The sequence below is a fragment of the Penicillium soppii genome (assembly GCF_028829465.1).
Source record: "Penicillium soppii strain IBT 18220 chromosome Unknown utg000007l, whole genome shotgun sequence".
NCBI classification, from domain to species: domain Eukaryota; kingdom Fungi; phylum Ascomycota; class Eurotiomycetes; order Eurotiales; family Aspergillaceae; genus Penicillium; species Penicillium soppii.
The window spans coordinates 1,810,050-1,837,038 of record NW_026643237.1 but is presented as its reverse complement, the minus strand read 5'-3'; the positions used below and the strand labels follow the sequence as shown (position 1 = coordinate 1,837,038).

The window sequence follows — 26,989 nt, the reverse complement described above, 5'->3', positions numbered from 1 at the left end:
GTATTGAATTCTTGAGATTAATGGACTCTTGGGGAGCGATTTCTATTTATCTCCATGTTATTGATATCAAGATTTATAGAATTTGTTGTATTCAAGCAAACTCGCGAGGTCCAATACTGCAACCCGCTTGGCTCCGGGGAGAATCAATCACAGGGCAAGAGAATAAGTCAATACTGGAATCAATATCAATCCAACAAACAATCGTCTGCCTCAACATATTCAATCGAAGGAGATGATCTTATAACTATGAGCCTAAAGCCCTAAAGATTCATCTAAACTATATAAATCCCGCCACAACCCTTCGATCAATGAGACCTACTCTGATCAATGTGCCACTCGATCGTTCTCCGCAATCCGTCCTGCAGCGGAACAACTGGCTCCCAACCTAGCACCTTTCTCGCTAGTGTGATATCCGGTCTACGAACAACCGGATCATCGACAAGCGGTGGAAGATACGTAATTGAAACCTTGGGATGACCGGACATATGCGAGACAACATCAATAGTAAGTTCAGCCAATTGTTGAATAGTGAACTCCCCGGGGTTACCAATATTGACTGGGCCCTGGCTGTGATCGCTGCCCATAAGACTGTAGAGACCTTGCGTACAATCGGTGACATATTGAAACGAGCGAGTTGATTTTCCATCGCCGGTGATTTTCAAATCTTCACTAGCAAGTGCAGATGCGATGAAGCTCGACACGACTCGACCATCGCTCGGACGCATACGAGGCCCGTACGTGTTGAAGATGCGAGCGATACGAATGTCGACACCGTGTTGCTCTCTGTAGGCGTAGCAGAGGGCTTCGGCGGCTCGCTTACCTTCGTCATAGCAAGCTCTTGGCCCAAATGAATTCACATTGCCCCAGTAGTGTTCAGGTTGGGGATGAATGGAGGGGTCTCCATAAACCTCTGTTGTATGATATATCTCTGGTCAGATACGGCTTGGAATATGGGGTTATTGATGTAATGGTCTTTTATCGCTAACCTGATGTGCTTGTGTGAAGAATGCGGATACGTTTTGATCTCGCGAGCTCAAGCAAGTTTTGGGTTCCAAGGAAGCACGTGTTTAAGGTTGAAACTGGATCTTTCTGATAATGAACTGGGCTTGCTGGACAGGCTAGGTTGTAGATCTGGTGGACCCCTACTAAGTCGGGAAGGGCATCTTGGATATTGTGACTGGGCCAATGAGTTTTATGCGCAAGGTCAGGTTCAGAGTGAACGGGATTGACGATACCTGAGAAACTCGAAACGGGCATCGTTCTTGAGGTGGTCTAGGTTTTGCGACGAGCCACTTTGGAAATTGTCAACTCCGATCACATTATGGCCTTTTTCAAGGAGAAAATCGACCAAATTTGACCCTAAAAATCCCGCAGCCTATTTTTAACATTAGTAAAATGCCAAAAGCCTACACCATGGATTATATATTTTTCTTACTCCTGTCACGAGGATTTTAAGCTCAGGCTCTTTCGTATCAACGATTTTTGGCATTTTCCTAATCCTGAACCTTTCACAATTCACAACAAGAAAGCCCAAGGACAGCGCGCGGTGGCCAAAATATTCAACTGAAAAGCACCGGAAGAAAAATTCCGTCCAGGGCTGGGTACGATGAAGTCATGGGATCTATTTCAGGTATTCTGCAGAACGAGCGAACTATTGAAAGTGTGGCTGTATCTGCAGCCAATGAATCACACCTTACTTTACAATTGTGCGTCACAGGGATATTCAATGCATTGGAGCGGGTGTTGTCTTACGCAAATAGTATTGAAGATCGTAGATCTCAGAAGATCCAGCCACCATTTTCTGCCGTGGCATGCACCTTCCCCAGCATTAATTCAGTGTAATCATCTAGGAACCCTTGCTGAATGAATGCACAGGGAGGATGCAACATAATTGGGTCGATGTATCTACAGGCGTACTGAAATATCGTACGCTTGGTCAGTTCATGTTTGCACATTGGATCTGCGACGCGATAACCGCTGAATTTCCCATCACTTACCAATCTGATGTCAATCTCGTGGGTCTCCGCACTAGATATTTTCACTGTGCGACTGTGTGACTGCGCGATTTGTGCTGCTATGTTCATCTGGGCGGGCCCGCAGTCAAGGGGCCGCCTCTTTCGATATTCTTGAGATGCTTGCCCTTCGAACTATGATCTCGGTATTGTCTCTTTCTAGGTTCTCCGTAAAAATAGAGGCCTAGAAGCCTTCGAAAATGGATTATAAACTGCCGTCTTTAGGGTGATTAGCGAAGGTATTATCTACGACAGGGTAGGTATCAACTCTCATACAGAGATCATCGACCACGAAGTGAAATTTCGATAATGTTCAGTTCCCACAGCATATTACCTAGCGATTCTGAAATTTTGAACTAGGGCTTCGATGTCCCAGCCATCTACCCTCTTGCGGCACGTGCAAGCATGTACAGAGAGCCTAGGTGTTGAAAAAGTGTAAATGATATTCCGTCATCTTCTTCAATACATGGTCTATAATTTTTTGGCTCGGATGAATCAATGACAACTCTTTAAAAATATTTAGGCACCAATTTCCTGCTCAGAGACCACTGTGCCAAAGCCATCAGCCAACTCACTCAAAACAACGGAGACCAAAGTCTTAGCGTTGACCCCGGGTATATCCCTATCGCCAACGGCCTCCCTGACGATGACTGGATCATATCCAAGTTCAGCAGCTGCTCGAGCTGTGGTTGACACACACACATGCGCCATGTAGCCAACCAACACAAGTTTCTTTCCGGCGTCGCCTAGGCCTTGCAAGTACTCGTGCAAATCGGTCTTTGCGAACGAGCTGGGAAAGTTCTTGGTCACGACTTTCTCGTTCGCATTGGGGGTGAGCTCTTCGAACTCTTGCGCTAAGGCGGTGTTCGGTGTGAAGACGGGCGCGCCTTCTGGAACCTCGTGAACAACGTGCACGATATTTTTGCCGTCACCGCTTTTGCGGTATTTCTCGAGAAGTCTGGCAATGGACTTGCGGGTCTCAGCGACGTTTTCGGTTTTCAGAGCTCCAGTGGCGTATTCATTCTGTGCGTCGATGATGATAAGGGTTGAGTTTTGAGGTGAGGCTGAGGAGGGAGGAACCCCAATGATCTCACGGAAAGATTTAGTTGGAGACATTGTATAGTAGGTTATCTTGAGAAAATGAGAATGGGAAGAGGTTGGATGATGCTGTAGGTGATATCGTTAAGAGTGGGAGAGGGAGGGATTTATATAAGTTTGATCAGAAAACTTCAGGGCTTGTGCCTCCTATGGATAATCACATTGATTCGAAATCTTCCACTTGTCCACTACTGAGAATTGAGTGACAAAAAGACGTAAATGATGATCTCACAAAAGTTCCCCGCACATTACCTAAAGTAGTTAGATATTTCGCCAAGCTTGGAGTGGATCCCTATTTAAGATTATCACGCCAACCTCCTTCGAACAATATTCTTGCAAGCTTCGTACTTTTGTTTTGCTCTATCTTTATCACCAACATAGCAGCCCGCGGGCATGTCGATGTTGTATGTAGTCTCTCTGGGTTCTCTTGGTGGCTCCTCTTTCCTCCTTTTGGGGTGGGGGTAAGATAAGAAGCACCGATTCATGGGAAGGGTGCGAGGAATTAGCGTGCGTATAAAATCCCCTTCTCTTTCTGCTCGCCGTCTCTTTCGACATTTTTACTATTGTCGTTTTCTTTCCCGTAAAGGTAGCGGAATACCAAAGCTTCTATAACGTGTTCGTCGTGAGAGAGTCTGTTTACTGGGCCGTACGTCCTTTGTGCGGTTGATGAGCTGGGCTTTTCTTTGGTGGGACAATGATATTCGGGGAAATTGAGGCTTTTGCTGTCAACATCATATTGAAGTGTGATTGGAGGGCCATTTTTGACAAGTCGACTTTCTGGTATGTGTTTCGAGCCTAACGTCGATTCGTCAATATTGGGGAGCGCAATCGCGTATGTGGGCCCATACGTCCATTGTGGGAGTGTCGGTCCGTAATGCTTCGGGTTGTATATTTATTTTCCCACGGGCTTTGGTCCATTTGCTGCGGTAGGAAAGATTCTCGGTATCCGCGTAAGTCAACATTCGTTCAAAGTTGAAGAAGCCTGTATGAGATCGTTTGTGTTCGTAAAAATGTGTGACGCAAACTTGTTTATTAAAAGAGAATAGAAGCTGATAGTAGGTCTTGGCAAGATCGGAGGTACCGGGAAAGTGATTTGGAGCACAGCTCTATTGTGAGCCGTGGGAGGTTCGAGTATACGATTAGGGACTTGGAGATTGCGGCGAAACATAAAGACGGATAGTCGCTAGAAAGACCCAAGAAGTGGATATGGCTCAATTGCATGCGAATGCAAATTGCATGGTATCTGAAAGGTCTAGAAACAGCTTATTCAAAGGTCTTCCAATGCAACGATATTAGGGGATCACCTGTCATATACTCATCGAATAGAGGGTCCAAACTAAGAAGGTTAAAAGCACCCGAAAATCACCAGCAGAAAGAAAGAATTGCAGAGCATACCATCATATGGTATGTCAGTGTACACGGGATACAATGGACGGGTATACAACGAGGAGTTCCCCTTCGGCCCATGCTGGTGGGTTATATGGCCCATTTGTATTGTGTTTCAAGCACTACTCGACCGGCTACCGACCTTGCATATGACCGACTATTGTGAGGGAGATGGGAGATGGTTGGTGATATGGATATCCCGGTGTCAAGGCTGCGAATTTGGTCGGTTGTATATGATCAATATTTATGTTCGTTTATCTCTCGCCGCATTTGCAGAGCTGATTAAACTCTATCAGATTCTATACATAACCTGATTGGGAACAATAAGACTATTGAGTAATATCCAGTTGTCGTCGACGGGTTTTCTCTACACAATCAAACTTTGCTTCCTTTCACATTGTCTTTGCTTTTCCTTCCCGGCATCTTTTTCAACAGCCGCATCACCAACATTCTCAACTTCAGAGCAACATCCCATCTTAGATGATACAGAGCTGCAAAGGTCAACCGAAACGAAGATCCGACGGTTGATTTACGGAGTCCACCACTCACCACAAACCTCAACTCGAGCCGTGAGTATGTTTTCGAAAAAGGAGTTAAAGTCCAACAACCAAGCTCACCGTCCCATCCATAACAGATCCCCTAAATCTTCATATCCATTCTTTGAGCTCCATACATCTCGAAATGGCATCAAAAAAAGGCAAAGGGTCCGCTCTTCCTCCTGGCATGAGCACAACCGACCCAAAAGAATACCTGGATGCGCTTGGCATCACAACTGACGCCGAATATATGTACGTCCAACAAATTCTCCGAATGTTCACCGACCCAATCCTACGAGATTACCTCGCCGAAAGTGGAGATCCTTTGGAGTTTCTAAAAATATGCCGCGTTGAAGTCCAACGTGCATTTATCAGACTCGAGCGAGTTCTGCCCCCTGCTGTTAAGGCCTTCATAACAAGTCCACGGCAACTCACAATTGCCCTATACGAGCTCTTTGAATTTCTGCGACACTTTGATTACACCTGGCTATACCCAATACCACCCTCGGATTTCAGCCTTCCTCCAGTTCAATCTATTCACTCTCCAACCCGCCCCCCACAGTCATTGCCGATTCCTATTTCCATCGCTGTTCGTCCTCATGCCGGGAAAACTCTCCCCGGGTCTTCCTTAACAATTCCCGGTGCCAGATTCTCTCCCTACAACCCCACTAGCGCTGGCAGTTCCAATTGTTTAGCTATACCTGCCCATCTTTTCCCTGGTAGTGCTCAGCAAGCTATCGCATTTGACATCATCGGACCTCCTCCGCCTAACTCTCCAGCTGGATTCGTGGCTCAAGCCACCGCTGACCGCTGAGCCTAAGAAATGACGCTTTCGGGCTACCCGCCCCCTCATCCGCTTTCCAGCGTTACTACACCTTCAGCCTCAGTCAGCCCTATGCTGGGGATGGACGCTTTGTGAAGACGAACCGCATTCCCCGACGGTGATAATGAATGTTGCAGCAATCAAGACGATGAAAACGATGACGACCTGAGCTTTATGCCATCTCTGAGGAAGAAGAGAAATGTCCAGGGCAGGAGAATGTGAGGAACCAACTGCATGTGAACAAGATGACATCAGAGTAGGTGAACGGGAGGCGATGGTGATAGCTTTCATCATCAAGGCTCCCTTTCACTATCCAAATTACGAGATGAATGAATCATATTCTATTTTATTTATGCTTTCAAGTACATTTCGCATTGAGTATGCTTCATTACGATAACACTTTAGCCATGCCATGAGCCCATATGAGCGAATCCTTGGCATTTTCCGGGTTGTCTTAGTGGTTGTATGAATGATGATATTCATGACTACCTAGCCTTGGTCTGGAGGCGAAGGTACTCATGTATTAAAAAAAGAAGTGTGGCCATCGGTGAAATTCCGATGCCCGTAATCAAAGGCTACATAGCATCGAACAAGTGCAAATTCCAGCTGGTGTCGCAATCCGCGCCATGCAATTACGCAACTCCACGCCAAGAATGCCGCCCTTGGCAAAGGGATCCCGACTCTTAGCTTAAGAGAATCCGAACCACTTCTTCGCTAAAGGTCTACATGTGATCTCACATGACCAAGCCAAGTTCTAAGGCTGGCCAATCTGGGCCTGGAACATACAATCTCACCACCGCTACCGCGATATGGGGCACTGTCGCCGCCAGTGGGATGTTTCCAAGTCTCTTGGCGTAGGCATCTCATCGCACAAGCCGTCAATTTCAGGTTCCATGATTCAGGATCCTGTATAAAATTACTCTCCAAGCCTCTTGGCATACATAGGTCCGAGGCGACCAAGCAGACAGGATAGGATGATTGGCAGCTTCCTTGGCATCCGTCGAAATCATGCAAAAGTGTCTGTGGTTCGCTGCGGCCGAGCGACGTCCTGCTGTCAGCTTCTTCCTCACCTGTTTATCTGAAAGGTGCATCTTTATCGCCGCATGAAGTTCCCAACCCACATTGATACCTTCCCACACCGCTATCATCATGGTACTTACCCCGTACCTCAGGAAGGTTTCCCAGTTCCCAAGCAAAGCCGCATACGCGCTGAGGCTGACCAGGGCCGCCCCATATCTACGCAAAATTGGAAGCTGGATCGCGCCTCCTCCAAACAAGTCCGAAGATGGACGTGATCAATGGCCCTCCCGAGCAGCCTTTCTCCTAGCTGCGATGGGCGGCTGCGCAGGCCAGGGAAACCTGCTGCGATATCCCTCGGTTGTCTACAACAACTACGGCCTACAGTGGTTTATTCCCTATCTGATTGCCGTATTTGCAGTCGCCATCCCAGCCCTCATCCTCGAGATCGCAATCGGACAAGCCTACCGCGGCGGAACGGTGATCGCATTCAACAACATCAATAAGCGGCTAAAGGGCGTTGGTCTCGGTCCGATTTTGGTGAGCTTTGTCGTCGTGCAATATTTTACTGTCAATCTGGCTTGGATCATGAATTATTTCCGGAATTCTTTCACCAGCCCGCTTCCGTGGGAGGGCAGGATTGAGGAATTTTATATGGGAGATGTTGTCGCAAATGTCGATCCGATTCCGGGGAGTCTCACTGCAGGCAATGATGCTGTTGCCAAATATACAGTTTACCCTGGCGTTAAGCTTATCGGGGAGACGGTTGGCTGGAGCGCGTTCATCTGGTTCCTCATTTGGATTTCTATCTTCCGTGGAGTTGGCCTTACGGGCCGCGTTGTTTACTGGACTATGGGATTGCCAATCGTGACTACAATCATTATCGTCGGCCGCGCTTGTTCGCTAGAGAATGCGAGCGAGGGTATTCGGCTTCTTTGGGCAACATGGAGGAGCGACCAGCTCGCCTCCGGAACCGTCTGGCAAACTGCTGTTGGACAGGTATTTTTCTCCACTGGCATTGGATTCGGCTATTTCACTTCCTATGCATCCTATAATTCGAAGCACTCAAACGCCGTGATGGACGCCATCCTTATTTGCGGAAGTAACATTCTGTTTGAGAATTTTGCCGCCTTTGCAGTATTTGGCGTTGTGGGATATCTCCGACGTTGGCCACAGGATGGTGAAAGGTTGGGCGCGTTTGTGGTCGGTTTCCTGACGCTTCCTGAAGCTGTGATACACATGCCTGGCGCCAATTGGTGGGCTATACTCCTGTTTTTCACCTTGGTGGTGCTCGGCTTCAGTTCGGCATTCGTGATGCTCGATGCGGCGGCTACGCTGGCCGTAGATGCGGGTATGAAACTGTCACGACCTGTCATCGTGACTGCACTCACGATTATATCTTTCCTCATGTGCCTGCCATATTGCACCGAGTTTGGATTCTACCTGTTGGATGGCATCGACCGATGGATCAACAACGTGGCATTGATATTTGTTGTGTGGTCTGAACTTGTCGGAGCAACGACAGTGTATCGCTGGCACGATGTGGTGAGCCAGACGGGACTGCCTGCCTTTGTGGTGTATAACTTTGGTTACTTTGGTGGCCAAATCATCGGAGTCGCGGTTTCACATGGTATCTCCAGTCCAGCAGCCGGTGCCGGTGCCGGATTTGGATTGTATATTTCTTGCTCAACTATTTCCGTTCTCATTTCCACACCCCCAACTATCAAAGCTGCCAGTTTCTGGGGGCGCAATCCGATTCTCGGTCGATTTTGGTATTTGGCGTTCTATTCCGTAAGTTGCGCTGTCGGTTCCTTTGCACGAAGAACAAACTAACATCTGCAGGGTAATCAATTGAGACGCGACCTGAACGGCATCGTTGGTGGTAATGGAAATTGGAACATCCCTCATTTCTGGCCCATTCTTCTTCGATATATCAGTGCACCAATTCTAGCCATTGTGTTCAGTTTCGCGTATCCCGAATTCTATACGTTGCGATACGACCCTATGATGATCGCCGGGTTCATTTTGGCGCACTTCTGTTTACTCTTGATTCTGCTCGGTGTCGTGTTTCCGCGTTACTATGATATTTTTATTCCTTCCGAACGCAGATCTGAGGGAACTGAAGCCACGGTCGCCAATAAGCTCAAAGAACAAGACTTTGTCCCAGATGTCGCGCGAGTTGACTCGGAATCTGGCATTCCCGTATCGCTCTCAAGGAAGAGTTCGGACAGGATAGACACAGAACTTTCAACGGCGAAGCCGAAGCCACAGGGTGAGTATATATGATTGTTGGCAATTTTCGTTGTAGGGGCCGGCCACATTGATGGCACTTCCCCTTCTGTATATATTATACGCAAATTGAAATACTAGTAATATTCCTCATTCTCTTCCATCGAGGGTTGCATCATTGACCATATTTCCCCTTGTAGTATCAGAAGCAGGCAGTTGTCTTTGCACTCTTCTTTATTATAGGACTTCTGAATATGCAGAGATAGACTGTCGATTCCTGGAACCGATTCTCGACCAAATGTCACTTTTACGCGCTTTGTCCACGTATATGCGACTGGCAGAGGTTCATGATATCACTTTCACGAATTCCGCCGATAGATTCGGTATGGCTTTGACTGAAGGCTTGCCTATTCCGCTGCCGTCGCTTCAAATTGGGGTTTTTGATGTGGAACCCCCGGCCGACCATGTTGCATTAATCGCTCAATTAGCGTTACAACTGCTTGATCGATTGAAAGAGGCGGTAAAAAAAGGTGAGCACGCCGTTTCTCGATACTGAGGGAAAGATCATAGATGCCCCGCGGTCCCCGAGTTCTTCTAGTGGACACAACATAATCGAGTCGGTGATGGCGACGGTCTTAGAACGCGAAAGCCAACTGATGTGAGCTGTTTCACGGTAGGACAGTTATTGCCGTAAATAGAAATGTTTCAAATTCCTATGCTTTGTTTTCAAGACAAAAGGCCTCATTATATCTGCCAATATGCTTTATTTCTGGTTGTTACATTTTATGCCGAAGAAGCCTCTATTCCGAAATAAGTGGTAAATGGAGCGAATTTCAGAAAAAGCCTGGTAAATGCTACAGGTCTTTCAGCTATCTGTTGGAGGTACTAGTAGCTTGCTGACGTTGCATGGCTACATATGTAGCTACCGAGGTTGGTGGTGTCTTCTTTCTGCTGGATGGAGTCATTGTGATCAGGCATGAAAGCTGCGAGTGATTTAGCAGCTTGAAAAAGAGCTTGTGACCATCCTATTGTTTCTTCACTGCTTTGTTAGGTCTTGTTGTCACCGTCAGGCTGTCTGTTCGTCTTTTTTCTCTTTGCTCAACAATAAACAATTTGCATTGAGGTTTCAAGTTAAATCTAAGTTTCTATGGGAGGCCGTTGACAACGGGTCCCGAACTCTCTCCCTCAAGTCCAAAGAAATTCAATAGTGAACGAGTCCCGTGTCAGATGTCAATAAGCATCTCAAACAAGAATATCGGCCTCAATTTAACAATCTCAATATTAATCCAACTATTCTTCACGTGGGTACTCAAATCCTCATTGACCATGACTGGACGTATCCCCGGAAGAACAAACATCTCGCGCAGGCGAAACTAGTTTCAGGAGTTCGGCATAGCTGCCGATGATCGCGCTGCTCAAGCACCTATATTGAATTTCACTCGCAGGTTCTACGTGCCTATCCTGAATTCCCACCTTAAAAAAAGGCAAAGATGGTAGAAGCATGTTCATGGGTAATAACCCTCGTGGCACTACGCTCAAACAAATATTCCGCGACTACTTGGGCTAACTGCCCGCCAACATCTGGACTCGGTTCATTAACAGTAAATTGCTTATAGACCATTTGTAAGAAATGACTCTGCAGGTTCGACGCACTAATCGCAGATGGTATCACACAATGAGCATCAATGCTGATGATTCCATGATTCCTGAAGATATGCAGGTTGCTCTCCCTGGGTCTCCTGCTCAGAGAGCTGCTCGTTTTACTAAGCTTCCTACTGCGATTCCCACTCCGATTAGACTCCAATTTCCATTGCTCCTAGGCCTTTGCTTGCTCCAGCTCCCGCTTGTCTCCCACTTATTGCTCCTAGTCCCAGGCCTGGTCCTGTTCCCGTCCCTGTCAACTATTTTATACCTATTCACCCTTCTGCTTGAAATGCTACTGCTCCTCCTCCTGTCCGTACTCCTGCCCCTGCCCCCGCTCTTGTTACCTCTTCTTTTGCTTCTTCTGATGCTCCTTCTCGGTCTGCCTCTCTTTCTGACGTTCTTTCCCCGGACAAGGGTGATGATGGTTTTGATGATGGCCTTGATGGTGGCGTTGAGGTTGGCCCCGCTGATGCTCCTGCTGAATTCCCTGCCCTATCCGCTTCTTCTTCGTCATCTTTGATTCCTGGGTGTGTGCTTCAGCGCCCTGTTCCTGCTGAGGATTCCGAGTCTGATCGCGGCTCCAACTCCCGCTTGAATCTAAAGCCATTCCCAGTCTCTCGCCTATCCCCAGACATCCAAAGGCTCGACTCTCCCGATATTTCTCCTGCTGCTATGTATGAAATTGAGCGTGATCCAGGCGTCATGGGTACTGGTACGCCCAGTCCTAATGCTATGGATATCGACTTACCCGATGTCCCATCCACTTCCGATCTCTCACCTTACACCCTTTACGCCACTCTTCCTGCTGGCACATATGATTTCACTGAGCTCCCCGAAAGCTCCTCTCTCGCCCGGCATGGTTCACGTCACACTCCCTGATCGCACAAGGACGCCGGAAACTATTGTTCGAGCCTAGGCTCGTGAATTCTTTGGCTTAAACACTACTGACCTAGCGCATGGCAAAATCAACTTATTCAACCTTTTCCGGCTCACCCCTTCACCGGGTACAGTCTTCCTCAGTAATGTCGTTGATTCTCCTCCTCTGAAGCGTTTTAGAGAAACTGAGGATGACGATGAAAAATCTCCCTCCGAGAAGAAGCGAGGCAGCCCAAGCTCTGGCTTTAAGAAGATCAGATTTAAGCCGAGGATTAAGACTTTTCGCAAAAGAAGTTCCTAGGGTGATCCTCAAAAAGTCTCATTTCTATTTTGTTAATTTATGAGAAACAACGAGACCGAGAAGTGACATATAACGTATTTGAAGGAGTGTTCGAGAAGATGAAACCTCAGAAAGACATAGCCTATAGCTACGATGCTGGTGACATGTAGTATAGTTTTATATGTTTTAGTTCGTTAAATGTTCAATGCATTGTTTTATATATTTTAGACATTGGGCTTTATTGCCCACAACGTTGATATGATTCAACTATGTCTCTTCGCTTCAAGGGGGTTGAATTGACCCCAGATATATCAACGAACACACACTCACAATATCGCTTTTCCTAGCAGCGAAATTACCAAACCAGGGCAATATCTCAAATAGAACAATGTCATTGATAAATTCATCGCTAGCCTCCACAACAGTATTAAAAGAATAACACAAGCAGGGAATAATCCCAATCCACCCTCTAATGATCATGATCCATACCATCATCAAGCCCAAGTTCGCAGTTTTTCATCTATCAAGCAAATCGTAGTCATAAAAAATCATAAATCATAACCCCGTTTCCCATTCATCCCTCCACTAGAACCTCACACCACCAAACCCCTGCTTCTCAGTCCTAACAACTCGCTCAGGACTACTCTCCCCGCTCCAACTCCCACTCGATCTCGACGAAGCCGACCCAGACTCATCCCCCTTCCGCCCCGTCCCAATAGCAACCGGAATACCCTGCACCACGCCGCCATGGTCATGCCCAGCCGGGTACATACCGTCATTAACAGAGAAGTTGCGACAAATCAGGTACGCCCGCATAGCGGCGCTTTCACGAGCAAGCGTCTCGCTCCCGCACACTGCATCTGTCTGGTATTCGCGATTGTTGACGCGCACGATGCATGTGTAGCCGCCTGCATTTAGGAATGCATTGTAAGAGGGTTCGGGCCAGTTGCGGCGGCGGCAGAGGCCTGGACGGATGGTTAGGCTTGTGGTTTGTTTGCGCTCGCTCCAGTGTCTAAGAATAGGAATGGGGTGCCGCTAGGACAGACATACTGTTTAGGTAGAGGATGTAGTACATGTTTTGGATTTGGATTTGGAGGCGAGGCTAGGCTCAGGACCACAGATCGAGGTATGGTTTCCGAGATTACTCGGGACGCATTGGGGCGTTGATGGGATTAGGGCCGAGGTGCAGTTTTGATGCGTATATGCCCAACCGGGGTTTGCTGTGTTGTTCAATTGCGTTTGCTTTATGGTTTTATGGTTAGATTGGAGGTTTCTGTCGGATGGATAGATAAATGGTGTGAGAAGGAAAGAAGAGATTGAAAGTTGGAATTAAAGGTGATAGATGACCACCTATACAAATACAGGACCTCCGTACGACAGGCAAAAAGGAATTTAATTTCGGGAAAGCAATTTCAATTGCTTCCCATATACTTGCCTTGTACGGAGTACGGAGTACCTGATTACATCTAAACAGGATAGGCGGGGGGTATGCATTCTTACCTGTACCAGGACGGTTGCAATTGCGACAGCGCACAATTCTGTCAATGCAGGAAAATAAATTGGAAAGTCAAATTCATGCAATTCCATTCACTAGAGTACTGAGAAGTGCAGATTCAAGTGACTATATAGCTATATAGCTAGCAAATCCAAAAGGACCAAGTCAAATTGAATAGAAACAAGATATCTAGCGAATACTTCTACAAACTACAAGCTCCCAACTTCCAAAAAGCAAAAAATAACCGTAAAAAATAAGGACACAGGTAACAGTACCGAACCCGTTCCGTCGGCGGGTTTGACATGATGCGCTGGCAAGCTCATTGCCAGTAAAACTAAACGAGACCGGGGTGAGGTGTTTCTGCAATTCGCCGATCAAAAGATAGAAAAATTTCGGGGACTATGCCCAGCATGCATTTAGCCCGGGTGAAGACAATGTCAAGTATCTGAATCAACATCCTGGCTTAGTTGATTCTGTGTGGAAGTGGTTTCTGCTCGTATATTCTCGGTTATTATATGTCTTGCCCCGCAGACGCATTGCCGCGGTGCGAGTAAGTGGCACTGAACTGGCGCCAAGGGGGTCGTGTCGTGCAGCGCGTTTGGATTCGGAGTTATATCGTGGGTTTGGGAAGGGATTGGGTGGTTGATAGTGGATTGGTTTGTTATGGGTGGATTGACTGCGAGCGGATTGGGTTGGAAGCTGGAGCCAGTGCTGAGGTAGGAAGCTAGGTAGGTTCAGCACTGAGGAAATGCATGCATAAAGTTACTCGGCAGACGCATTGATGAGTTGGCAGTGGGGAATGGGAAAGGCGTTTGATTAATCTTTATGCTAGTGACGATTACGTCGCCCGTATTGGGCCTCGTGCAGGACAGTTGGCAAACATGATTATCGAGGGGGTTTGATCGGCGAAACTGACTTTAGATTGATCGATCGAGAAGCTGAAGAAATTGGGAAAGAGAAAAAACGGTGAAGCATCACGATACATTCTTGTAGAAGATAAAATGTGCTATGGCCTGGAATTCGGACTCCAGCGTTTCACTCTGTCCAATAGTCCCATCCCTTGCTTCTGCCTTCGCGTGGCTCCCATGCTATGACCGCGGGGCTTGCAGTTGAATTCAAGACAAGTCGTGCATCATGCTCGCTCGGAGCCTCTGAGTGCCACTCTTGCGCTACGCTACATGTATCTACATTGTAGAGGTGAATTTGACGACCACGCTGTGTCCCTCTTCTCTCCGGTGGTTCTCCGTTTAGGCGAGTGGGTGGTCCTCCGACCAGCGCCGCATTTTCTCTGCATCCTTGTGCGGGATCAGATACAAGGGGTGAAGTGGCGCTAGCCGATCACCTTCCGAGAATACACTATCCTCGGCGTGGCTGGGCGAAGACTTCCAGGAAAATGCAGAGGAAAAACCTTCCGATACAGTGCTCGAATCAGTGCGGTAGTGGTGGTGTTGAGCCGCGCTTAGTCCTGCTAGTACATAGCATGTGTGGTAAGAATCAACGTGTCTGGTTCTGTCAGCCAATGCGGTGCCACTGGAACTGTGGGAATACATACTTTCCCGGCTTATCGCGGAGACCGCCATCATTACCTTGGCAGCAAGCAAGGATGTAGCGGGTAAGGCCCTCGCGGCTGAAAAGACTGTTGACTGGAGGCTCAGTGCTCCCAGGCTTACCATCCAATGAAGATTCAAGTAATGGCCAGCAGCCACCAACCCAATGGCTGTAACATCCGTCCACCAGCTTATTGGTTCTTCCGGAGAGACCACCTTCCGGCGCAGACTGGCGTGCTGAGAGCCATGATACAAGCATGGAAATGTCCATATGTCTGTCAACATTAGTATGGAGAACGCACGAGAGTCGCAGTAGCGCCGTACCTGGGGAAGACGTCCTCCGGAGGCCCCATAATAGCAAGACATGCCAGTGCGCAAAAGGCATATGCGCCATGGGCCTCAGACCCCGGACTGCCGGAGATTCCTCCTTCGAACGTCTGGCCTAGTAACAATTAGCCCTAGCACACCTTCAAAAGCTACAACCCTTACATCTGGAAAGATACTGGGGAAGACCATTGGTCAAAGTCTCCAAACCAGCCTCTCGCGCTTCCCCATCCGCCAAAGTGAGCGGCAGATCCAATAGGGAAATAATCGTCATCGCGCAGTACGCGCCTCTGAAGATATGTCAGCTCTAGCCCATCGCCATTACTAGCAGTTTCACTTACCGCACATCTTCCTCGCCGCCCTCGCAAACCCGAAACCCGCCATCAGGCTGCTTAACCCGACTAAGCCACTGCCACCTGCAGAAAAGAAGAAGAAAAAATATGTCAGACGCATATATATGCAAGTGAGAAAGGAACAACTCACATCGCATGTCGATCAACTAGTCCCAGCGCCTCTTCACCACCAACCATTGCGAGCGACAGCACGGCTGCATAACTGCCCGCCAGATGTGAAGTCTGGCCATGTCCGCCCCCAAAGCCCCCAGAGGGGTTCTGCATGGGCCGAAGCGTAGCAATAACACTGGGAACGTCAGCTCCTGATTCTGCAGATCATAAGGCGTCTACAAGGCAAAAAAAACAAAAATAAAACAAAAGCAACCCACCGATCTCTAAATATGGACGTATCCTCGCCCAGCATGGCAAACCCCGCAAGGCCCCAGTAGACCATCCAGGGCCGACTAGCGTCCATGGCTACAAAGCCAGCTGGGTAGTCCTCCAGCGAGTCGTAGAGGTAGGCTACATGGAGGTCGCGCTTGAGAGCCGGCACGCCGTGCTCATTGTGGTCACTTTGACTGCTATGGGTGCCTTTTAGGAATGGTAGGCATTTCTCCCGAGTCGAAGTTTGCAGATCTGTTGTTTCTGTGTCGAGCGGGTCGCAAATTGCCGGTGGTTGGGTGAATATGACCGGGATGCCCGGGCGCGTCATTTTGGGTTTGGGGTTTGTGGTTGATGCGCTGGGCGGTTGGTTCTGACTCTGGAAGCGAACTTTTCTGCGAGAGTTGAGGAGTGGCATCAATTGAAGAATTCTTAGGGAATTTGTGTTGTTGTTGGAGGTGTCTTTTTTTTTCAAGGAATCTATGTGCTATTGTTCTCGTGTTCATGAATGGGTTGAGGTTGAATTGAAGTTGAAGTTCTTTGTTTCTCCCCGCCCGCGGGGTTCTCGACTTCGCGACTTTTGATTTTTCGATATTTGATTCTCTCTCTATACATACTATGTATGTGGTTCTTGTAGATATACTGTGCACTATCCAGATGTACATATATGTACATATGTGTCAATGTCTCTCGGACAATAGTTTCACGTTGCCCTTTTCACGTTTTTCCTCCGAATCAAGTTAGTCGATTCTCAAGTTTGTGGACATGCATATTGCATATATCATATTTAAGTGCATCAAGTCCAGGGATCATTCGTTCGTCCGTGAAAATGTTTTGCATAAATCACCACGATGTGTGATGTGATGTGACGGGTCCGATTTCCATCTGCACAACTGGCTGGTGCAGATACAATGGCGTTCGGTTCTTTGCGATTCTATTTGACTTCCCCTTACTGCATATGGAGGCCGTGCGAAAATGGAAAGGGAACCAAAACGCAGAAAAATGACCTGTCAGATTGAACAAGAACAGGGTTCAACAACTTATGAACAGATTCCCGGGGTCTAATGACTTGCTTACTATGGAGTACGTAAATTACTATGTACATGATGTTCGAGGACAACGCTATCATCGAAAATAGTCCAGACTACTGCACGGGTTATGTTGATTTGGCCCGCTAAGCACTAAGAACCTTTTGGATGGGCTGAGAGACGAATCACGGGCATCGCGGTAACGAGACAGGGTTATGATTGGATCTGATTAGGAAGGACTTAGGCGGAACACGATGCGACTGTCAGATCGAGAAGATATCGCCACGGAAGATTTGCATTTGATACGCACTTTGGCTCAACATTGAGTCTACAATATTGTATTTGGTGGATTTGGTCTAGTATTATTTTCTAGGTATTTTCGATTTTCTTTTTCCTTTTTCTTCTTTTTTTTTCCCTCCTTTTTTTTGTCACTCCACTGATCTGCTGCTGTTCCGTGTCTGACTAAACCTCTAAATCTTTACCCGTGGGCCTAGGTAGTACCTATATGTAGGTAAACATAAGAATCTGAAGTCAGAACCATAGGGGAAAAGCAAAGAATACAGAAGAAGGAGAGTCACTAGAGAAGAAGTATACAAAAACAGGGTTTACAGATTCAACAGAGAAGAAAAAAAAAGAAAATATTAATTAAAAATTAGACAGCTGTAGGATTTCCCCATTAAGAAAAACATTCAAAATACCCAAGATCATGGGATCAACAACTCATTCTCCGTAGCTCCGGACTCTATCTCTCTTCTTTAAGTACTCGTATGGACTAGTTCCAATTATACACGCTATCATACTATATACACCACTCTCAACGTATTATATACCCTCTAATTACTACTCCTGCACTCGTGACTTGACCGTGGCATTAAAATACTAGTATCAATACAAAAGAATCCACTCTCCACATCGTTCCCCTAGCGCAGCTTCTCTCACCGCTGCTTTGAACCCCCCACCGCCTCACTTTCCCTCTTCTCGATGACTGTGTGACTTCTTCTGAAGTAGGTCCTCTCATCCAGGCTGGGCCCTTCACATTCTATTCTACCTCTTTACCTGGTCGTTTTGACTCAAAAAAAAAGTCATGTCCAATGTCGATATAACAAGCGATGGCCTGATAGGCGTCGATTATGATTCCAGAGGTTATTTACAGCATACATGGCCCGTACCGGTCGACCAGGCGTCCCAACGGCCCGACGAAGGTCATGATCTTTCACCTTTGCAAAACAGCGGTCACCCCCTGGAACAGTCGGTGACCCACGATTCAAATCTCATGGTCGATTGGCACTTCCAACCGCTACAACACGCCCCTCACCACCACCTCCCATACTCATCCGAAGACCCATCGCCGCAATTTACCACCAGTTATGGTATTCCCATGCAGCCTTCGCCCATGAATCTCATGTCTGGACAAGCCCAGATGGGGGCCGGCCTACTCGACGGCCCTTATTTGCCGATGGCACCCGTTGATATGGTTCCATTCACGTATCAGGATTTCCAAGCGGATCTGATGACTTTCCCCAATGGACTCCCGGATGTTCATTACGCCCCGCATCCCGTGCTGGAGAGCAGTTCGCCCACGGATACTTATTTGGAGGTCCGCTCCTTATCCAGCAGTGACAACGGCTGGAGTACTATCGATCACCGCCGCTCGCTCGACTTTGGCTATCCCGAACAGGGTGTTTTCGTGAACCCCACCCAAACCTTGCATGACCGGAGTCTCTCGGAGTCTTCCTACTCGACATCGTACGGCAGTTTCGTGGATATCGCACATCCCATTGGCTCTCCCGCCTCCGAAAACAACATGGATTTGCCCTGCTACACCCATAGCCATGGCCACAGCCATAGTCATAGTCACTCCCACAGTCACTCGTACAGCAGCTCGATCGGGATGCCCGCCACCTCCCCGACAAGTAGCGCCGTTGTCCGTCGTGGGCAATCCTCGCCAGGCTCTCGTTCTCCGTCTATCGTCAGTCCCATCGGAATGGTGAGACCGATCCCCGTGCCAATCAAGAAGTCCACCTCGCCTGCCCGTTCGGCCGGATCCCAATCAGCCACCTCACCGCCAAGCCGCAAACCATCTCGCAAGAGTCCCATCGCCGCCAAGACCGCCGAGACCAAGGTCCGAAAGCAATCTCAAACCGGCAAACCAGAGACAGAAAAGCGGGTCGGAAAGAGAAAGGGTCCCCTCAAGCCCGATCAGCGCAAGCAAGCCAGCGAAATCCGTAAGCTGCGCGCTTGTCTCCGCTGCAAATTCCTCAAGAAGACCTGTGACAAGGGTGAGCCCTGTGCGGGCTGCCAGCCATCACACGCCAGGTTATGGCAGGTTCCTTGCACTCGTATTGATATCAAGGAGATTGGATATTTTATGAAAGACTGGAAAGCGGATTACGAGCGCCACATCTCGATGGGATTCTCGGTCGGCAATATCAAGGGATTCTCCGATCAAGAACGCACACTCTTCATCACCCATGGCTACGGACAGATTCTTCCCATCAACGCACGCGAAGTCTACGTCCGTGATGAACAGTGCTTCACAGTCGACTGGGTCGAATCGATGCAGCGGGACCCCACACAATATGAAGTCGAGACCGCCAAGCTCTCAGCCGGCATGGAGGGAATCTCACACGCGATGTTGTCCGACTATCTGGACCGCCACATCGACGGCAACGGCACCTTTGAAAAATTCGTCGATGACTACTTTGAAGGCACGCCATTCCTGACCCAAATGCTGAAGACCGCATTCCGCTTCTACTTCCGCACAAAGCTCCCGGTTATCCGTAAAGCGCTGAAACTCATCGTCGCCTACAACCTAACTATGCATGTGACGATGGTCGAAGGAATCGGCGAGGAAGAAGGCTTCCTCGGCAAGATTAGCAACCAGAATTCCAAATTCTCTGGAAAGACCATGGCTCCCGTCATGATCAACTTCCAGATCAAGTGCGCTATGGCGAGCATGTGGCGCGAACTGCAGAAGGATGTCCTGGAAGAATTGTCAGCGCTGTACTCGAGCGTCTACAGCGGTGACAAGCTGAAGAATTGGCCTACGATTTTCATCCTGGCATCTATTCTTCTCGCCGTGTGGGAGGAAATGCAATTCGACAGCCATTACCGCACGCCCGATCCCGCGGCCGTTGACAAATTCTGCACGGATATGGAAACGACCCCGGTCGGCGTCATAGTCGGCCTCTTCCAGGCTATCTCGCAGAAGCTTCCTCCTTTCACGGAATGGGATTCGCAGAAGCACCACCAGCTCCTGTACTCCAATCCGGACGTTTGCAATACCATGACTGAAGTGCGCCAGCACGTTGAGCAACATGGTAAGTCACACAATGTTCATCTACAACTATACATGTTGCTAACATCCCTCCCAGAAAGCTACCTCCGCAGCCGGACCGGCCAGAAGTTCAACCGCGGCGACTTCGACTGCCTCTCTAACAAATTTGTTTCGCGACTAGTCATTCGCGCCAATTAAACGACCCATTACGACGACCCACGATCGTTTTCCACATGCTTCCAGCAATGAATTCGATGAACTGATGCGCGAGCCGTATCTACGTGTCCACTCTTTAACGACGACGCCTCCTAGCGAGCTGCGACTTTCTGTACCGAACCCGACTTTCATTTACGTCTATACGTCTATACGTCTTTACGTTTCCATCTAGTGTTTTTCCAGCCTGTTTCGTTATCTCGTTATTCCTTTATTATTTTTTATATCTATCTCATACTTTGACTTTCAATTTTGATGTCTTTTTGAAATACTTTTGCGATTTTTGGATCTCTTGTCTTTGGTGTATACCTCCGCACAGCTTTGTCTTCAGCGATGAACGAGGATCACGAACTTCATGACCGTGTACGGCCGAGGTGTTTTATTTTTATTTTTAACTTTTTTATCTTGTGCCGCTGCGGCAAGTCGGCCGGCTGATGGAGTCGGACCGATAACTTGTTTATACAATTTTGCCCTCGGGCTTTAAATTATACCTCAATTAACCATATGGTTGAAGTTTGCTGTGTCACGTACCTTCTGTTATCGCGGTCAATATGCACATATGTACATACTTAAGTGTAATTTTCTTACTTTTGTCATTTGAGTGTAAGTGGTTATTAACTAACTTTTTTCTCTAGCTTTGCAATCTCTTCATATTACCCTAATATTGAAGTATAAAATGCGAGAGTAAACAAGTTATAGCGGTGAAGTCCGGATGCGGCATATCAGGTGATGGTTACTAAGTTTAGGTGCGGGTACCCTGTACCCGGATAGGAGAGCAAAGAGCCCTGTAGAGACCCGTACCAAGTACCTTGTATACTAGCGGTCCCATTTAGGTCCACCCCCTCTTTTTGCGATAAGCAACTAAACGTCATCACCTCTTGCGCCACATGAATACGAAGAGAATAGATCCTATGATGTATGTAGTTGTACGGAGTAGTAGTATGTAGACAGAGATAATTTAAGGAGGAAGATTTGAAGTACTCTAATACTCTAATCTTTTAAGGGGCGAGTCTGGAATTTTCCAGTGGCGTCAAAAGTGATAGGCTGTTCCCAGGCACCCGTTTGACTCACATCCGGCGCCTTCTAGCATTATCTTCTCGCGTCACTTGCACCTGACTAAGACCGCTTCGCCCCAATCTCCTACATAAGGTGATCCTTCCCCTCTTTCGGCCTTCTTCCTTCTTCATCTCTCCGACCTTTCCTTCAACACTTTCTTTATTGAATTCATCATGCAGATCTTCGTTAAGACCCGTACGTGTTCTCCTCTTTATCGTTGGCCTGGCTTTGAGAGGTCGCCGCGACTCTCACTCGCCACCGTGCCCTGAATATCTTTACTGACTCCTTCTCTTTCTAGTTACCGGCAAGACCATCACCCTTGAGGTCGAGTCCAGCGATACTATCGACAATGTCAAGTCCAAGATCCAGGACAAGGAGGGTATCCCTCCCGACCAGCAGCGCTTGATCTTCGCCGGCAAGCAGCTTGAGGACGGTCGCACGCTTTCTGATTACAACATTCAGAAGGAGTCGACTCTTCACTTGGTTCTCCGCCTGCGTGGTGGTATGCAGATCTGTATGTGACACTTTACTTCCCCCTGTCCACTCGCATCATGCTAACAGATTTCTAGTCGTCAAAACTCTGACCGGCAAGACCATCACCCTCGAGGTTGAGTCTTCCGATACTATCGACAACGTGAAGTCTAAGATTCAAGATAAGGAGGGTATCCCACCAGACCAACAGCGCTTGATCTTCGCCGGCAAGCAGCTCGAGGACGGTCGCACCCTCTCAGACTACAATATCCAAAAGGAATCGACGCTTCACCTGGTCCTTCGTCTACGTGGTGGTATGCAGATCTTCGTCAAGACCCTCACCGGCAAGACCATCACCCTGGAAGTTGAGAGCTCAGACACAATCGACAACGTCAAGTCCAAGATCCAAGACAAGGAGGGTATCCCACCAGACCAGCAGCGTTTGATCTTCGCCGGCAAGCAGCTCGAGGATGGCCGCACTCTCTCCGACTACAACATTCAAAAGGAATCGACTCTTCACCTGGTCCTCCGCCTGCGTGGTGGTATGCAGATCTTCGTCAAGACCCTGACCGGCAAGACCATCACCTTGGAAGTTGAGAGCTCAGACACCATTGACAATGTCAAGTCCAAGATCCAAGACAAGGAGGGCATTCCACCTGACCAGCAGCGTCTTATCTTCGCTGGTAAGCAGCTCGAGGATGGCCGCACTCTCTCGGACTACAATATCCAGAAGGAGTCTACCCTCCACTTGGTGTTGCGTCTGCGTGGCGGTCAGTAATTTATGAGCTTTTTACCTGCATATGGCGTTTGGTCGGTTTTTCGAGGCTGAGGCTTCTTTATTGCGTTGGAGGCTTTCCTCGCCCTTTCTCTCTTTCTTTAACGCTTCTATCATAGATAGATCTACGAATTTAACCAAGCAGCTTTTTGCTGTGATAATTTGTCACGCATTATGTTCCTTGTCTCTATCATTCTCGCCCAGGCTTATATGTAGTTATCGCCGATTCCATGTGATGTCTTGACGGCACCTTTATTAAGGATTCTAAACAAGTCATGATTGACTCTTAAATACTTTTCTTATTTTGTCTCCAAATGGGTTATCTTATAGTCTTGTAGTATTGTTAGACTCGATTGTTAATCTTGACATTTTTCTGATCTCCGCAACTCGTCTATGACTTGCTACATTGTGTTACTGGGCTTACACTGTCTTTGGTAGCACGTGAACGCTTTTTGTCAACTGTTCCGGCTTGTCTGGATGCTTACATCTCGTCTAAAATGCTTGCCACCTCGTTCTCGTAAAGCGATCTCGGTTTGCCTCTTTGCCACTCGCATGTCAGGAACCAAATTAGATGTGGCGTAAGGCTCGAGGCGTTGGGCAGGTGACATTGAAGTATTATGTAATCAAAACTCCCCCAAGATCCTTATCGTTATCACGACTTCCTCTTTCGACCATTTGGAGCTCCAAATGTGAGCCAGCATTCGGGATGCCAGCTTACTTCTACCATCTTAGCGTGCAGCTCTCTCAATCAGATTCTAGAATATCAGCCACACTCGTTCACTCTGCACGGGAAGCTTTGCAACCATTTCGACAAAGCCAATCGCCTAGGTCCATCCTATACCCCACACCCGAACACAACACTCCACGAATCCCAGAAACCACACTCGCACATCATCAAAAGCTATCCACTCACTCTCCTCACACCCCACCCCAAACCAACGCCACCAGTTCCTCCAACTCCGCCGCATACTCTGGCTCATCCACCACCCTCGCAGAAGACAAGCGCTTCGGCGCCGTGACAATCGAGTGCATTGACATGGTGCCCCCGTCACACGCACCGACCAAACGCCCCAAGCGTCCCTCTACCACCCCAGAGCCGGACAATCTCGTCGCCGCAGGAATTGGCACAGACATCCTGAGCGGACTACGCACGAGAGGCCGCTATATCCCTCTCGAAGGCGAGATTGTCGACAGCGTCTCGGGAATTGTTCATCTGTACCGCGATACGCAAGAAACACCATATCTCAACAATGACGACTCGCCCACTCACCTCAAAGGCTCCGCGGCTGCAGCCCGGCACCCCGGCGGACAACAGGCTCTTCCGGCGAGTAGCAAGTCTCCAAGTCTGACGGCGTACCCGTTTCCCGAGCAGAACATCGACGATGATTGCAAGACGCTGTGCATCCTCGCTGTGCCGTGTTATCTGTCGCCACTTGATTTTCTGGGGTTCATGGGCGAGAAGACGATGGATGATGTTACTCATTTCCGGATGATTAGGACCACGCGGCCGAATCGGTATATGGTTTTGATGAAGTTCCGGAGTGGCAAGCAGGCGAGAGATTGGCAGAAGGAGTGGAATGGGAAGGTGTTCAATAGTATGGAGCCGGAGACTTGTCACGTTGTTTTTGTGAAGACCGTTGAGATCCAGGTCGTTGATGAATCACTGGATTTCGAGTCTGAGCATGGTGCTCTTGTTTCGCCGAATCTTTCGACGCCTTCGCAGACTTTAACTGGGAAGCCTCTTGCGCCGCCCACGCCTGCGCTTATTGAGTTGCCTACTTGTCCTGTTTGTCTTGAGCGAATGGATGAAACAACAGGGCTGTTGACGATCATATGTCAACATGTCTTTCACTGCACATGTCTCCAGAAATGGAAGGGGAGCGGCTGCCCCGTGTGTCGCTATACGCAAGATGACTTCCGCAAAGGTAACGCGGGTCTGAATCCAGAAGAAGAACAACAAGAATGCGGCGTCTGCCACACCGAAGAAAACCTTTGGGCGTGTTTGATCTGCGGCACGATCGGGTGCGGCCGCTACGACGGCGCCCACGCCTTCCAGCACTGGAAAGAAACCGCTCACGCCTTCTCGATGGACCTCACTTCCCAGCGGGTCTGGGATTACGTAGGAGACGCCTACGTCCACCGCATTATCCAAAGCAAAACAGACGGAAAACTCGTTGAGCTACCAGCTGCAGATAACAGCGCCCTCGATACAGATTGGGGTGATGCTGTTCCTCGTGAAAAGTTGGAAAATACGAGCGTCGAGTATACGCATCTTCTCACAAGCCAGCTCGAAAGTCAACGCGCGTATTTCGAAGAAGTCGTCGAGCGAGCAGTCGACAAAGCATCCCAATCCAGTGCTGCTGCAGCAGTAGCAGAAGTCAATGCGTCCACTGCCTCGGATAGACTTGAAGAATTACAAGCCAAGTACGATATCATGACCCTTGAGACATTACCTTCTCTGGAGCACGATCGTGCCAGGGCTGAGAAAAAGGCCGAGAAATTCGAGGCTTTGGTCCGCTCTTTTGAGAAAAAGTATCAAGAGGAACGATCTATGAATCAGAACATGTTGGAACGGCTCGATTTGCTTGCTAAAGAGGTCGAGGAGCTCAAGGGCTCCAATGCTGACTTGTTAGAGCAGAACCGTGATCTCACGTTCTTTATTAGCGGTTCGCAGCGTTTGCAGGGGCAGGGTGAGGAGGTTGAGCAGGGGACGGTCAGTGTTCCTGAGCCGCCTAAAAAGAAGAATAAAAAGAAGGGAAAGAAGTAGACTGTTTTCTTGTGTGCTTCGAGGTGTCATGGATTTTAGCAGAGGTCTTCTACAATTAGCGCTCTGTACGACTATGAAGGTGGAACTTTATGAACTTGATGAAATATACAAACCAATGCAATAAGCCAAGCTGAAAGAGCTCATGAAAAACATCTAATATACAAGACCCCAAATGCAATATCAACTCCAGATTACTATTCTACTCAAAGCCCCTTCCTAACAGCCCAGAAGTAATTTCCATAATCCTCACTCCCCGGAACCATCTTCCACCCAAACCCAGGAACATAAATAGCCCCAACACACTTCCACTGCATACCCTGCACCTGAGCAGCACCCCCACGCTTAGTCGCCGTATCCGCAGCCCTTATCAGTCCCTCCTGCAACCACCCCTTCACCTCAGGTGGATTAACAAACTTGCTCCACTCATGCGTTCCCCGCGGCACAACACCAATCGGCCATGGCGCTTCCGCAATAACCTGGTTCAGAATGAATGACGGAAGTGTGCGTGAGATCGTCGAGCCAATCAGCCAGCCGCCGGGCTTCAGTGCGCGCAGACAATTGCTCAGGAAGCTGAGCGGCGTGCTAGTTTGCGGGTCGATGTGCTCGAGAACTTCGAAGAGCGTCACCACGTCGTATTGTGTGCTTGTGCTTGCGCTTGAAGAGCTGGACGTGATCGGTCCGATTCCGGATGCCAGGACATCCTCCAATGTTGTGTTCAGGTATCTGAAGCGCTGAGACTCCAAGTGTGCGTGGACGGCTGGGTCCTTGCGCGCGTGCTCGCGCGCCATGTTGATTAGGTCTCTTGAGGGGTCGACTGCAGTCATGCTTGCTGCGCGTGTGGGCGTTGGTGCTGGCGTTTCTGGGGTGGCGGGGATAGTGCGTGCTAGGGATTCGGCAAAGATGCCGCCGCCGCAGCCGATGTCGAGATAGTTGAGGGTTGCGGAGGAGGGTGAGGGGGCGGCCTCGGGGGTTCCTTCTGCTAGGCAGGAGGCGATGAATTCGTGGCGGAGGGGGTTCATTAGGTGCAGGATTCGGGAGGGGCCCATTGGGTCCCACCAGGAGCTTGCTAGGGCTGAGAAGTGGGAGAGTTCGGAGGCGGAGACGGAGTGGGTTCTGGTTTGGGTGTTCGTGGCGAGGGTTGGGTTCGTGAGGAATTGCGTGGTTGGGATGAGGGGGCGGATTGATCTTGAACTCGAGCGGAGGGCTCGGAGGGGGAGGGTTCGCCCTCGGAGAGAGGCCATTATGGTTTTGTTTGTGAGGTTTTATGCTCGTCGGCTAATTCTGGCTGTTGGGTGCGATTGAGCTTGGTTCGGGTGGATGTTGGAGATGTTCTCTGGATAATGGGTCAATTGAGATTCTGCTAGAGCTATTTTAAGTATCACAAAGGGTGGACATACTAGCAGCGCATTGTTTGAGAGAAAA

The 26,989-nt window shown here is 48.6% G+C and overlaps 11 protein-coding genes across 11 annotated transcripts; 5 read left to right on the top strand and 6 right to left on the bottom strand.

The window, feature by feature from the left end:
• Positions 1-305: 305 nt before the first annotated feature.
• N7529_009960 (UDP-glucuronic acid decarboxylase family protein) lies at positions 306-1,489 on the bottom strand (the record flags this gene model as incomplete). Its single annotated transcript, XM_057245487.1, has 4 exons — positions 306-910; positions 987-1,177; positions 1,236-1,375; positions 1,436-1,489. 4 exons carry the CDS (start codon positions 1,487-1,489, stop codon positions 306-308), a joined length of 990 nt encoding a protein of 329 aa, XP_057093750.1.
• A 1,042-nt stretch (positions 1,490-2,531) lies between these two features.
• N7529_009959 (putative isochorismatase family hydrolase) lies at positions 2,532-3,128 on the bottom strand (the record flags this gene model as incomplete). The annotated part of the gene is made up of 1 exon (XM_057245486.1): positions 2,532-3,128. The coding sequence occupies one exon, from the start codon at positions 3,126-3,128 to the stop codon at positions 2,532-2,534; it is 597 nt and encodes a 198-aa protein (XP_057093749.1).
• Positions 3,129-5,177: 2,049 nt separating this feature from the next.
• On the top strand, positions 5,178-5,846 carry N7529_009958 (uncharacterized protein; the record flags this gene model as incomplete). The annotated part of the gene is made up of 1 exon (XM_057245485.1): positions 5,178-5,846. The coding sequence occupies one exon, from the start codon at positions 5,178-5,180 to the stop codon at positions 5,844-5,846; it is 669 nt and encodes a 222-aa protein (XP_057093748.1).
• Positions 5,847-6,609: 763 nt separating this feature from the next.
• Positions 6,610-6,946, bottom strand: N7529_009957 (uncharacterized protein; the record flags this gene model as incomplete). Its single annotated transcript, XM_057245484.1, is given in 3 exon segments — positions 6,610-6,630; positions 6,642-6,761; positions 6,797-6,946. 3 exon segments carry the CDS (start codon positions 6,944-6,946, stop codon positions 6,610-6,612), a joined length of 291 nt encoding a protein of 96 aa, XP_057093747.1.
• A 58-nt stretch (positions 6,947-7,004) lies between these two features.
• Positions 7,005-9,158, top strand: N7529_009956 (sodium:neurotransmitter symporter family protein; the record flags this gene model as incomplete). The annotated part of the gene is made up of 2 exons (XM_057245483.1): positions 7,005-8,663; positions 8,715-9,158. 2 exons carry the CDS (start codon positions 7,005-7,007, stop codon positions 9,156-9,158), a joined length of 2,103 nt encoding a protein of 700 aa, XP_057093746.1.
• Positions 9,159-10,776: 1,618 nt separating this feature from the next.
• Positions 10,777-11,624, top strand: N7529_009955 (uncharacterized protein; the record flags this gene model as incomplete). The annotated part of the gene is made up of 2 exons (XM_057245482.1): positions 10,777-11,058; positions 11,160-11,624. The coding sequence occupies 2 exons, from the start codon at positions 10,777-10,779 to the stop codon at positions 11,622-11,624; spliced, it is 747 nt and encodes a 248-aa protein (XP_057093745.1).
• Positions 11,625-12,486: 862 nt separating this feature from the next.
• N7529_009954 (uncharacterized protein) lies at positions 12,487-12,976 on the bottom strand (the record flags this gene model as incomplete). Its single annotated transcript, XM_057245481.1, has 2 exons — positions 12,487-12,866; positions 12,952-12,976. The coding sequence occupies 2 exons, from the start codon at positions 12,974-12,976 to the stop codon at positions 12,487-12,489; spliced, it is 405 nt and encodes a 134-aa protein (XP_057093744.1).
• A 1,667-nt stretch (positions 12,977-14,643) lies between these two features.
• On the bottom strand, positions 14,644-16,311 carry N7529_009953 (CAAX farnesyltransferase subunit beta RAM1; the record flags this gene model as incomplete). The annotated part of the gene is made up of 7 exons (XM_057245480.1): positions 14,644-14,899; positions 14,949-15,218; positions 15,268-15,385; positions 15,433-15,557; positions 15,609-15,683; positions 15,751-15,906; positions 15,989-16,311. 7 exons carry the CDS (start codon positions 16,309-16,311, stop codon positions 14,644-14,646), a joined length of 1,323 nt encoding a protein of 440 aa, XP_057093743.1.
• A 1,781-nt stretch (positions 16,312-18,092) lies between these two features.
• On the top strand, positions 18,093-20,483 carry N7529_009952 (Zn(II)2Cys6 transcription factor domain-containing protein; the record flags this gene model as incomplete). Its single annotated transcript, XM_057245479.1, has 2 exons — positions 18,093-20,328; positions 20,383-20,483. 2 exons carry the CDS (start codon positions 18,093-18,095, stop codon positions 20,481-20,483), a joined length of 2,337 nt encoding a protein of 778 aa, XP_057093742.1.
• Positions 20,484-23,506: 3,023 nt separating this feature from the next.
• Positions 23,507-25,567, top strand: N7529_009951 (putative RING and UBP finger domain protein; the record flags this gene model as incomplete). The annotated part of the gene is made up of 1 exon (XM_057245478.1): positions 23,507-25,567. The coding sequence occupies one exon, from the start codon at positions 23,507-23,509 to the stop codon at positions 25,565-25,567; it is 2,061 nt and encodes a 686-aa protein (XP_057093741.1).
• Positions 25,568-25,770: 203 nt separating this feature from the next.
• Positions 25,771-26,808, bottom strand: N7529_009950 (3-demethylubiquinone-9 3-methyltransferase; the record flags this gene model as incomplete). The annotated part of the gene is made up of 1 exon (XM_057245477.1): positions 25,771-26,808. The coding sequence occupies one exon, from the start codon at positions 26,806-26,808 to the stop codon at positions 25,771-25,773; it is 1,038 nt and encodes a 345-aa protein (XP_057093740.1).
• Between the last annotated feature and the right edge of the window lie 181 nt (positions 26,809-26,989).